The sequence below is a fragment of the Rhinatrema bivittatum genome, chromosome 10 (assembly GCF_901001135.1).
Source record: "Rhinatrema bivittatum chromosome 10, aRhiBiv1.1, whole genome shotgun sequence".
In the NCBI taxonomy this organism is placed as follows: domain Eukaryota; kingdom Metazoa; phylum Chordata; class Amphibia; order Gymnophiona; family Rhinatrematidae; genus Rhinatrema; species Rhinatrema bivittatum.
The window spans coordinates 53650325-53663964 of record NC_042624.1 but is presented as its reverse complement, the minus strand read 5'-3'; the positions used below and the strand labels follow the sequence as shown (position 1 = coordinate 53663964).

General features: G+C 39.4%; 1 protein-coding gene across 1 annotated transcript in view; it reads right to left on the bottom strand.

Moving 5' to 3' along the window:
* Nucleotides 1-13640, bottom strand: part of FAM102B (family with sequence similarity 102 member B) — a 128200-nt gene that overhangs the window by 17237 nt on the left and 97323 nt on the right. The window contains exons 7-9 of the mRNA XM_029617897.1: nt 4372-4467; nt 410-599; nt 146-273 (exon numbers count right to left, since the gene is read on the bottom strand). Of these exons, the coding sequence (XP_029473757.1) occupies nt 146-273; nt 410-599; nt 4372-4467 (414 nt within the window). The remainder of the gene's footprint in view (nt 1-145; nt 274-409; nt 600-4371; nt 4468-13640) is intronic.

The window sequence follows — 13640 nt, the reverse complement described above, 5'->3', positions numbered from 1 at the left end:
AGCTCAAAGATATAAAGGAACATACAGTACGTTCCATGCAAGTAAAACAATTTTTCCTGTACATCCTTGGTTGTCAAAAAGTATGAAGCAAAGTCTATTTAAACTTTATCCTATTACAAAAAAAATTGGTAGTTTCAAACTGTACCTTCTGCACTGGAGTCTAGGCTGAAGTCTTGACTTTGCAATATTTTTTCAACAATGTCATCTGCATCTACCCTAGTGGCATCGACCCGTTTCAACTGCGACTCCACAGAGTCTTGCTTTACTGGACGCCTAGGCAGATAAATCAGTTTAGGTTACCAGCAGCCTTTAATAATCAGCTCTATACAAATATTTTCAAAATACAATTGTGTTTTATATGGCTTGCATTTGCCAAGACAGAATTTGTTGCTTCTGAAGCTTAATATACCTGTTGAGTTTCTCAGGTGATGCTGCTTCTTTGTCAGGAGTCCGAGGGTTAGAACTGGCAAGTTTCGGCTCATCCTCCTCGCATGGCTCTGGAATGCTCCCAATTCCTGTGGATGTACTTCCCACGGAAGTATTTCTCCTGTGGCACAGCTCAGAGAAACTTGAAGATCTGGAGTGACTTGTACTATACCCTACGGATATTGACACAAGAACACACAAGATTGCATGGATGATATTACTAATGGATTAGGAACCTCTTTCGTGGATAGAAAGCGGATTCTCTAACATTGCAGATCAAACAAAAACCAACTTTACAGTGCTCTTGAACTACAGAACACACATTTAACTCATGCACACAGATTAACTCTTCTGACACTGTAACCAAGCATTGCTCCTAACTAAAAGCAAAGTACCTTGTATTCTGAATTACAGTACATTTCTTTAAAAGAGGCTCCATTTTATAGAAGTTGATCTAAGCAATCATGCAAGCCCTATTATCAATAATACAGCAGTGAGACAAGACACCCAGTAAAATGAGACTCTGCTATTCTGATGGACAAAGGTGAAGGCCAAGTAGATGAAATTTTTACACAAAGGAAGACTTGTGGCTAGAAGAAGAATTACTTTTCCTGATTGTGCCACACCAGTAATTCTACTTAACTACACACCAGCCTTACTAGTCGCAATGCGGATTCCATGTTTTAATATCCAAAACCCTTTTAGACGTTAGGTATTAAGAAATCCTTGCAAAGTCTCAGCAATAAAGAGCTAGGACATAATCCCATAAAATGCTACTTTTTACATATGTGGAATTTCAAATAAATTTTATAAATTATATTCAAAGATGCTATTTAATTTACAGGTCTTCTGGAAGTGTCTTCACAGAAGGACTATTGTATATTCAGGATATGGCTTGACAGGATTTGACTACTCAAATGACTCCACTGTCACAGGATAAGATGTATAATGTTTACAAGCCACAAATCAATTCAAAGCAATAGTATATGTTAGTGGAAGAATCATGAAGAGATGAGAGTAAAGATTTAGCCATTACACCTTCAACTACACAAAATACTAAGTTTTACAAGATCTTGGGCAACTGTAGTAAATGCATCAGGTGTCACTTTCCAACTGCACAAAGCCGAATCACAGAACCTACTCTTCAGAGCTCAACCAACTCACTTTAGTTGGCATGACTTAGCTAGGATTTACCTACCTCCTTACTTACATATATAACTGGCAAACTGTGACAAAATCTTTTCAAATGTATATAATCAAAACCCAACAGTTCATATTTGGCCACCAGTTGCTTTAAAAAATTTTTTTTTTAAAGACTGGAGAATGGAAATAAGCAATGGAAAAAATGAGAAATGATTATTTTTGTTTGCTCTTAAGGAAGCAATAGCTGCAACCACACAGTTGTTGTAAAGGCAGCTTGCTGATTAGTGTCCTCAGGCTATAGCTGCTTCAAGATTGGAATGTCAAAACAACCAACTGTAGATGGAAATGAAGTTGTTGCTTTATAAGACCCTCCTCATGAGAAAAACTTTTCTCCCTCCATTACTCAATAATGTTCTCTATATATCAGTTAGTTGATTGTGCTAGCTGCAGACATTTTCAGTTAACATGAATTACTGTAAGCATAAGTTGTAGGGTGATACCTTTTTATTATGTTCACAGTCAAAACTAAGCATTTTTGCTGCTGAGTACTTGCAGCAAAATCAAATGCTTCTAAGACATGGATACTTTTATCATCTTTATTATTTAATGATAAAATATGATACCACCAGGGAGCCCTTAACTTAAATACTGCTCAAGTTCTACTCCACTATTAAAATGACTCTACAAAATAAATATTTCTACTTTTCTAGCAAGTTCCACAAGTCTTCGCTTCGGTACCAATGGCATAAAGAAAGATTTAAAAAAAAAAAAACAAGATAAGGAAAATGTTGAAGCCTGGGATAAGGCCCATTTATGTATATTGAAAATCCTCACAGTAACAGAATGTCTCCTAGGCTGCCCCGTGTGGCCCCACAATATCACAGAAGAATGCATTTACAAAATGGACAATGTTTTGAAATAACTACCACCAACCCGACTTTGCAGCTGAAATATAGTGATTTAAAGACAAAACTGATTTGGACTGCAACAGCTGTAACACTGAAATTGCAGATTAGAAACCAGAATTAGCAAGTAAATAAACCAGAAGATGAGAAAATAAATCAGGAGACATTTTAGCAAGAACCACAACCTCAGACAGCATTAGAGCCATGCAATTTAATATTTCATCATTTACTTCCCATTTGGATTTGTCAGAAGACTCTCTGCCCTTGGTCTGTCCCACACTGGAGCTTTCCATCATTATCTCCCATCACTGATGCATAAAAGTTCCAGGAGACTGCTCGACTGCAACAGTAGGAATTCAGCCAAGCAGAACAGGCAGCCCTAGATATGTTCTCCCCCAAGAGAAATTTTGCCCTCCTCTTTCAAAGAATAAGGACAAGAAAAAGCCTATTAAATCTGAATAACCTTTACAATTTATTTGAAATTGTTGGGTATAGCCATGCAGGGCAATGGCTCCTAGCTCAGAGAATCACAGCTGGGGCCCAGAGGGCACAACGTATGACCCCGCAGGCTCTGCGAGATACACAGACTGCCTGGCTTACCTACAGCAGTCAGCTGAGGAGAAAGGCAGAGCCTTTACTTCCACAGAAGTCTCAAGATTGATTTATTTGTGATGGAGAGACAAAGGGTCAGGGCTACCCATGTTATTAGCAAGTTCACACTGCCTCCAGTTTCTGCCAGAAAATTTATTTATAATCTTTTGGTGGGAGCCAGGTTCATACTGCAGAGTCAGCTTTACTGCATTATGAGTCAATGAACATTACTGCCCAGGTCTTAGTCTGTTAACACTATGGCTCCAGGAGATTAAATGAGAAGGGCATCTTCAAAATGGAAAGTGCATAGTAGTATCCTTTGCCTTCTCCTGCTCCTGCAATGATCCTTCCTGTCCAATCTGAGCACTTCTCCGAATCCAAGAGGCAGACCGTTAAAGAACTGATCAAATGTGTAACAACTTGGAAATGGAACTCCACTTTTGTCAAGAAAATTATTTTCTTAAAAATCTTTATTAATCTTAAAGAACTTAACACACAAGACACACAGTTAAATAGCCTTAAAAATAGGTCCACATGTAAAAAAAAAATTAATATCCTGCTTTAATTGCAGATTTCTAGCTTTCAAAACCTGGTTCTAGATAACACCTGTGGGGCTTCATGACTCTCATTTGCCAAAGTGGCAGATATGGAGAGCCTACAAGCAGGGTGTCCCTCCTTCACTACAGAGTACCAGGGCTGTCCTGGTCATTTTCTTTTCCACAGTCCTGAAGCAGCATCACATGGGAGTTGCTACAATCTTTCCCTGCCCCCGGCGAGAAGGAAAGTCAGCATAAGAAGTGTAATGATTCACTTTTTGATTTGAAGTTGCTGGTCTTAATTGTACTACCCAGATAGCAGCACCCACAGGTCCTGACCGAGGATGCATGAAACAATGTGCTGACCAATTCTAGTAACATCAAGTTCTACAAGTACTCTTTAAATTCATCTTTTCCTTATCTTTAAGGGAACAGGGGGAACCTAGTTGAAAAAACAGGTTTTAAGATTTACTGGAAAGCCAGACCCCATAAGGTGATGGAGTGTCAGGAGATGTGGCCACTACCAGAGAACTCAGAGCCACATTAATTCTATAAAAGAAACCATTTTTCACATTTTTAAATGGCAAAACAGTTTCATAAATTTCCTACAGAAGCCATTTTCTTCTTAAGGCTTAATTAGCTTTTAACACATTCAAACATTTGTGTGTAAGATTATTATTTTATTTTTTTTTAGCATTCTTGAATATTAGAACTATTCCAAGAATGATATAGAGAGTCTTTTTGTATACATAATGGAGGCAGATTTCTACCTGACGCTTTTGATTGCTGGCTTGCATAGCTTGATGTCCTGGAATGTCCACATGCTCCAAGTTCATCTGGGACTGAGGCACTCTTTCCTGAAAGATCTGTAAAATGCACTGGTATCAGAGGACCATGCTAAAGCAAATTATATCATTCAATATCCCATGCACTTCAATTTCAAAATCAGGCAATTTATGTAATGTAGGCCTGCAATAGCTAATCTGACACCTCCATTAGCACCAATGAGAGGTATGCACATAGACATGTCACGTGAGTAACTGCACTCACCGGTTCGACAAACTGCTCATCAGCATTCTAATATTGGTGATGTAGAAACAAGCAAATACTGGAATGCTCTTTCCCATTATTTTGCCACTGAGTACAGTTACTCTTGCTGTTTTCACTGGTAAAACACCAACTACACACAATAGCACAAATTAAAAAAAAAACCTTGAATACCCCATCATGACTAGGCAGCAGGAAAAAGCATAGAGAAGAGCAATGATTGGCCTTCCTTAGCAGTGGCATGCATTGACCAGTGGCTTTGTAATGGCAAATGTACTACACATCTAAAATTTTTATTTATTTTTTTTTTAATTGTTGTAGGTTGCTTGTACACACAATCTATTTCATTTATGTGTTTCCCTATTTGTCCATGCTCTAAGCTCTGTTTTGATAATTATTCTGAATGAAAATATTAAATAAAAGTTAGAAAAATGTATTTTTTGACAATATGCCTATTAAATTATGGTTGTGAAAAAGGAAGAGAATCCATAATGACGTGGGGAAAAAAAAAGGTGAAAACCAACTAGTACACACCTTGAGAGTCTTGGTAGCATCATAAATTACTTGTTCTTTTATTTTACAATTTATGTTGTCACCAGAACAATGAGCATAAAACCCTAAATTTCAAAGCTCTTCCTATATTCATTTATTTTTAGGACAGTACTTTTTTGCAGTACCTTCTATTTTATAGAAATATTTTATGACTACTCTGTGGTCTGGCTTACTCTGCTTTGTGGAAAGGCACTCAGGGGAGACCATGGCACAAGGACTTCGTGATAATGAAGGTCACCATGATCGTTTCTTAAACGTTTTACTCACTATTTCCTAAAGGCATTCTGGGCAGAGTACAACAAAACAAAATACAATACAAAAACATAATCAACCTCATATCCTGCATATTTCTAATCCCTTACATACAGGAGTCACCTAGAAGCACAACTGCAAGCAACCACACATAATCAACCATTATGTCCCCTTCTAACAGATGATGCAACAACTAACTGCCAAACTCACCAAGGGTGACCAGTGATGAAATGCACGAACATCTATCTACACATTACCATTAAAGTTCACAGCTAAGGATTGGCTCTTTATCCTGTTCCTGAGAATCTTGGCAAAGCTGTTACCTACTTCTCATGCCAGCAAGGAAGAGGAATCATTAAAGTAAAAAAAACAAAAAAACAAACTATTTCAAGCATAAAAATATATTAGTATTATCTCACAGACAGAAGTGAAAGCAAAGTTGCTTTCCTACAACAGGCGTCCTCTGTAGACAGTAGGCCAAATCAGCCACTCAAAGTGGGTAGCATCATCCGATGGGGTTGTGATGGAAAAGCTAGCTCAGAACTCAGAAAAACAGAGGTGGTTTTCTGAGCATGTGTGGAAATTCCCACAGCTGCCGTTGTGCAAGTCTCCTCGGCCTTTATAAGTAAGTTAATCAGCCGTTCTATAGGGGAGGAGGGTGGGATTATGGGACTGATTTATCTTGTCTGTGGACAACACCTGTTACTGGTAAGCAACTTTGCTTTCTCCCTGGACAAGCAGGACAGTAATCACTGCACAAGTGGGACTTCCCAAGTTGAGGGCTGCTTTTAAGGATTGGTGTTTTTATAGCAGTGGAACAAAGTGCGACCCATACTTTGATAAAGATTGGAGGGAGAGTTGAAGGAATTAGTTAAATAAGCCTTTGAGAACTGCTTGTCCAAAACTGCTATATTGATATGAAGCATTTTCTAGGCACTAATGAACAGTGAAGGTATGGATAGAAGACAAAGTAGCAGCTTTGCAGATTTCTTTTATAGCAGCTGCTATAGCCATGTCTTGATGAGGCTTTTACCTTACTTTGAAGTTGTCCTGATTGACTATAACAATAATAAATGCAATCAGAAATCCATGTGGAAAGAGTTAATGATGCAACTGAAAAAGCCAGTTTGATTGAATTGAAGGAAACAAATAGCTGTGAAGATTTTCTGTAAGACTGTACTCTCCTAAGAGAACAATAAAGCTGTTCTGCATTCCAAGGGATGAAGACAGCCTGTTTGCCTTTACTGGCGTATGGTCTTGGAAAACATTATTGGTATACAATGGACTGATTCAAAATTGAGAGACTACTTTTGGTAGAAATTTAGCATAAGTTTTCAAAAACTACTCTGTTGTGGAAAAAGTGGGTATACAAACTTAGATTGTAAGCCTTCTAGGGACAGGGAAATACCTACAAGTACCTGAATGTAATCCACTTTGAAGCGCTGAAAAAAGTGCAAAAAGCAGAATATAAATCTAAAAAAATAAAACATATGGAGAATATGAAACTAGCATTTGTAACTCACTCAACTCTGCAGGCAGAAGTTATTTATCAAAAACAAAACCTTCCAAAAAAATAAATTTTAGTTCTGCTGTGACTAGAGGCTCAAAAGGGGATTTCATGAGCTGAATGAGAAAAATATTTAGATCCCAAGGAGTAGGAGTATCTCTAACTGGAGGTCAAAGATGATTTAGGCCTTTCATGAATTTGGCAACTGTAGGTTGCTAAGAAATAAATAATTCTGAGTTCTGGTGGTAAACTCCTCAGCACTAAGGTTGATTGAATTAGGTTTTAATCCTGATTCAGAAATGTGTAGATGGTTGCTCTGCTGTAGCTGTTGAGAGGGTAAGCAGAATGGAGCAATGATCTTTAATAAGATATACTGTTTCTTTTAGTCTCCAAAGAGATCATCTCCTATGCAAGGAGCAGAGAGTTTTTCATGAACATCCTCACGAAAATTCTACATAGCAATGTTTGCATTGGAGAAAGTATGAACTCAAGCCAACTAAATGAGATGCTTTTCACATTCCTTGTTATAATGTAACTGTATGCTCCGTATCTCTTGTTGATTGGTTAACTGTATATTCTGCTTAGTTCATTGTAAACCGAATTGATTTGATTTGTATCAAGAAAGTCGGTATATAAAAGCCTTTAATAAATAAATAAATTCCTCTGACTTGATATCTACAGAAAGCTGCTGAGTCATGTCTTCCAGCATTCGTAAAGAATCACATATATATTGTACTAGACCTAGCAGGGAAAGCTATTCTGGATGTTAACAGAGCTGACTGAAAAATCTCTCACCATGTTATCCAATTTAGCATCCTTTTCCGAAGGAATACTAGAATGAGTATTACAATGCTTTGCTTTGTGGGAGTTGTACTTTTGAATGACTAAGACAAGGCTCCACCTTGAATGTAAGATCTAACTTCCTTACTACAGACAGTATAAATAATGGTGTTTGCCACATTCTTGTTTGGAGTTTCTATAAAACTATATGCTGGAACTACTACTACTTATTTAATCACACCAAACATCTTCTCTAGGTTCTGTCTCCTCCTGTAAAGTACATGAAATGGTCTTGGCCATTTTTTTGGATATGAAATATCCTCTGGTGGTGATGTACTTTGAGGAGAGGGGTAGATTCTGCATGAGCAGAATGGTATAAGAGACCTCTCCTGAGAAACTGATAATAGCATAGATGGTTCTTCTGATTCTGTCCTATCCTTGTGGATAAGACTGCTGCATAACATCTTGTGTGGCTTGATACGGTAAATCGAGTTTCATATTTCTGGGCCATGGATTCCAAAACAGGAAACTAACAGATGGAGGAAGTGAAGATCCAGGAAGGTAATTTTTGACAAAGTCAAGCCATATTTTTCTCACAAAGGAATGGTGCTAGAAGACAGAATCCTCAAAGTTATCCAGCCAGCAAGACTTCTGCACAGAGGAGCAAAGGAGTCCATTTTCTCAATCAAAGAGGCATCAACGCAGTCACAGCCTATCTTGGTGCCTACCTACTTTGGCATCAAAGAGTGCAGTTTCTCTTCCTCTTTCATAGATGAAGAATGATGTCTGCACTCAAGATTTCCGAGTCCTGGCACTTAGCATGAGAAGACTCTGGCCTTTTTGCTTTTAGCACTGATCCCTCAGCTGGTGATTTTTTTCCTTTGCGCTCCTTCAGATGGTTGAGAACTCAAAAATTCACTGGGTGTGAAACATCTGAATTTCATGATGTTTAGACATTTGGGCCTCATTATGTGACAATGCCAAACAAAGAGGCCAGTGGGCATGGAGAATTGCTACAGACATCTTGTAAGAATATCTGGGACAACTTTTGAAGCTCGGTTTCTTGTCCACCATGCAAAGAGAACTGAAGCTAACTCAAATTCAATTTTCTGAGACTTGTGAAAACCAAAAAATACTAATTAAAGAAATTAAAGAAAATGAAAACTCAGTGAGCAAAAATGCATCCTTTTCCACTAGTGGAAGAAAAAAAGATTGAGGAAACCTATAGGGCGGTGGTTGCGCGGGAGCCCCCACGCATGCTCAGAAAAACTTCTCACTTTTCTCCATTTCAGCACCATTGGATATATCACCCACTTGTGTGGCTAATTACTCTCCTGCTTGTCCACAGAGAAAATACTATTACTATTCACAGAAGCAGAACTTTTTAGCTGCCTTATTTTCACCTTTTGAGGTTTTTCAATCTAAAGCACTTAAAATCAGGCTGAAATGATTTTAATCAAGCCAATTTAAATCACCAAGCAGAAAGCCTTTATTAAAATCATGTTTTCTATTTAAAAACTTGAAGGTGCTTTATTTGGATTTCTGTTTGTGTACACATGCAAGACGACAAAAATAGGTTGCAGTGTATAGTCACATAAATTCAGAAATTAGATAACTTCTTTTAATTCATCATATTGAAGACAACCTTCAGCTCACAGTTTTGGGAACTCGAATTAACATTCATTTTTTAATTTTGACTTTATCAAATAATTAAATCTTTGAGGTCTTAACATTTTCTAATAAATGCAGAATTTATTTTAAATCAGTTTAGTTTTTAAACAAACCTTACTTAGATTCCCTCTTGGGTTGGCTGGGGATAGGGATAGTATGGAGTCAGTGCTTTTAGCCCCTGGATGAAGGGAGTCCGACATTGCCAATGGTGACACCTAGTGGTCACAGTTCAAAACAGGGTATACACATACTGGGTTCTAGAGGGTGCTGCAGTCTGTGGCCCTTGCTAAGAATTAGATAGAATGTGAGGAAAGTGTTAAAAATAGTGATAGAAATCCCAGATAGTTGAGAAAATACACTTTGAAACTGCCCTAGTTCCTACTGAATTGGAAGTCCAAAGGAAGAACTGCGAAGGCAAAATATAATAAATGAAGAATACAACACTTTTAAATAAAAAGTGACTTTACTATACTTTTAAATAAAAAGTGTTTTAAATCTAAAACCAGGTTAAATTTCTAAAGTTTATTTGATCTCTTTAAATTGGCTCAATGTGGTATCAGGGGGTAATTTGTTATCCCACAAATTTCTACCTGGAATTAAAAGCAGATTTTCATCCACAGGGGAAAAAAAACCTGTTTATGGCAGCTGTCTATTTTATGAGGACACTTACATTGGGACGTCAGTGACATTGTCCTGGGAGGACAAATTGATAGCATTAATAATCTATGAGTTGCATTGATGGAAGTGTAGGAAAGCCCTATAGGAATTTTCTATCCATCTGAGAAAGCAAGCAGATTTTCATGCATAGGGAGTAAGCTGTTCATGGAAAGTGGCTGATCTTTGGGATTAGAATATACTGCTATGCCAGAAAGGATATCCTACAAAGACAAAATGCTACCAATAATATTGAGTTAGTAACAGTCTGGGCTGTAAGCTAGTCAGTACTGCTTACAGCCCTTGCAATTTCAGCCATTTGTTACATAGAAACGATGGCAGAAAAGGACCAAATGCATTCAGTCTGCCCAGTAAACTTATATTAATATCTGCTGCGCCTTGTAGGTTACCCCATGCTTAGTTTCCCACACCGTAACTGTAAAAGTCAGGGCCCTCGTTGATTGCTGTTTGAATCCAATTTCCCATTATACCTTGCCATTGAAGCAGAAAGCAATGTTTGAGTTGCATCAACAGTATCAAGGCTATTTGGTTAAGGGTAATAACTGCCACACTACCAAGTTACCCCCATGCACTCTTTTCTTCATTTCCATTTTCTAGCCTTTAGGGATCCACATTGATTATCCTATGCCGCTTTGAAATCTTACACCATTTTTGTCTTCACCACATCCTCAGGAAGGGCATTCCAGGTATCTACCACGCTCTCCATGAAGAAATATTTCCTGACGTTGGTTCTGAGTCATCCTCCCTGAAGTTTCATTACATGACCCCTAGGTTCTACTGATTTCTTTCCAATGGAGCAGGTTTGTCAATTGTGCATCATTAAACCCTTTCAGGTCTGTATCATCTCTCCTGCACCTCCTCTCCTCCAGGGTATACATATTTGGGTCCTTCAATCCCTCAAATCATTTGATGGCAATCCCCACCATTTTTGTCACCCTTCTCTGGATTGCCTCCATCCTATCTGTCCCTTTTGAGATACAGTCTCCAGAACTGAACTCCAGGTGAGGCCTCACCAGGACCTGTACAAGGGGATCACCTCCTTTTTCTTACTTATTTCTCTCTACGCAGTCCAACATTCTTCTGGCTTTTAGCTATCACCTTGTCACATTGCTTTGCCATCTTCAGATCGCTAGACACTATCACCCCAAGGTCCCTCCTCTTGCTCCGTGCACAACAGACCTTCACTCCCCATCACATACAGCTCTTTTGGATAACCACACTCCAGATGCATGACTCTGCACGTCTTGGCATTGAATCCCAGTTGCCATATATTCGACCACTGTTCAAGCCACCTTAAATCAAGTCTCATTCTCTCTACTCTTTCCAGCGTGTCCACTCTGTTGCAGGTATCGTCCACAAACAGACAAACTTTACCTTCTATCCCTTCTACAAAGGCAGAGGATACACAAAGATATTGAACAGGACTGATCCCAACACAAATCCTTGTGGCACTCTGCTTAACACCGTTCTCGCTTCAGAGTAGCTTCCATTACAATGACACGCTGTCTATCCATCAATCAGTTTATAATCCATGCCACCACCTTGGTGCTCACTCCCAGGCTTCTCATTTTATTCACTAGTCTCCTCTGCGGGACTGTATCAAAAGCTTTGCTGAAATCCAAGTAGTTCACATTGAGTGCTCTTCCTTGATTCAAATCTTTAGTCACCCAATCAAAAAAATCAGATTTATTTGACAGGACCTTCATCTGGTGAATCCAAGCTGCCTCGGGTCAAGCAACCCACTGGATTGTAGATAGTTCACTATCCTTTCCTTCATCAGATTCTCCATTATTTTTCCCACCACTGAGGTGAGGCTAATCAGCCTGTAGTTTCCAGCCTCCTCTCTGCTCCCACTCTTGTGAAGCAGGACCATTACTACTCTTCTCCCATCCTGCGGCACCACTCCCTTTTCCAAGGATCTATTGAACAGGTCCTTCAGCGGACCGCCAGCACATCTCTGAGCTCCTTCAGTATCCTGGGATGTACCTCATAAGGCCCCATGGCATGGGTCCACTGTTTTCTTAGCTCTTCCCATACATTCTCTTCTGTAAATGGAGATTTGTCTACTCCACCCCCATCCACAGTCTTGTCAACTAGCAATGGACCTTCTCCAGTGTCTTCTTTAGTTAACACCAAACTGAAGTATTTGTTTAATAAATTTGGCCATTTCTTCATCATTCTCCCCTCCCCCCATTGATATTTTTCACCTTTCAATTTCACTATACTACTTCAGACCTCTCAGATATATCTGAAAAATGTTTTGTCACCTCGCTATACCTCTTTGGTAATCCTCTCTTCCGCCTGACTTTTTTCTTTCTTGATTTTTTTTTTATTAGTCTCCCTCAGTTTCACTAGATATTTATTGTTCCATGTGTGCCTCTTTTTAGGATCCTTTATATTTCTTGAATGCTGTTCGTTTTGCTTTTATCAGCCAGCTCTTTTGAGAACCAGATCAGTTGCTTATTTCTTTTACTTTTCTAACATATAGATTTGTTGCTCTTGTAATTGCTCCTTTTAGTTTGGCCCACTGTTCCACCTCTCATTTTCTCCCAGTCTTTTTTTTTTTTTTAATTTGTAAGTTTATAATATATTACAACAAAAAAAAACCTTGCAGAGAAACACACTGATAAACTCAAATATAATAACAATCATAGAAATAATCATTCTCCTAGGGCAAGCAGAATGATAGTCCTCACACGTGAGTGACGTCATTGGATTCAGCCAAGCATGGAAAACTTCTATCAAAGTTTCTGGAACTTTGACTGAGCATCCCCAGCATGTCCCAGTCCACACGGGTCCCTCTTCAGTCTTTTTTTTTTTCACGGAGCTTTCACCTCACGGAACAGTGAACTCGTGGCTTTTCTTTTGAAATTGCCTTGAAAACTTTTTTCTGTCCTGTTGGGGTTTTTTGCATAAAATCATCAATCGCGGGTCCCTCTAGTATCCCCAGACAGGTTTTTCGGCGGTTCATTAAGTCTCTTTTCTCTCCTGTTCCTCCCCCTCCCCCTGTGGCGGTGGTGCCTCTGTGCCCGGTGACATTGACTGCCCACCATCACCGTCTTTCTTTCATTCGTCATGGCTTTGTCCAGTTTCAGTCTGTGACCTCAGTATCCGAGGACCATGTCCATCATGAACCCCCACAAGGTGTGTAGCCTCTGCCTGGGGGCATCGAACAACATCCGGGGTTGCTGCATGGGCGCCCAGATGACCCCCAAAGAACATCGTGCTTGGCTCAACAAGATGGAGAAGATCTTCAGGTCGAGGAAGTCAGAGGTATCTACAGACCTGGGAACCACATCATCAGCATCTGTGGAGCCATCTGTTCTGATGCCATCGGCGGATAGGGGCACTGGGGACTGGTCCCTCTGTTTCTTCCAAGCTGAGGATGTCTGGTCCATCAACCTCAGCACCGAAGAAAAAGACTGGGCCGAGCAACTAGGGAAACATCAACACTGGTCACCTTCGATACAAGGTGCCAGGCTCGGGAAGGCACAGACTCCTGCCATGATGTCCCCGAAGCAACCCCGCAGCAAGAAGTGCCCATCCTCCATCGAT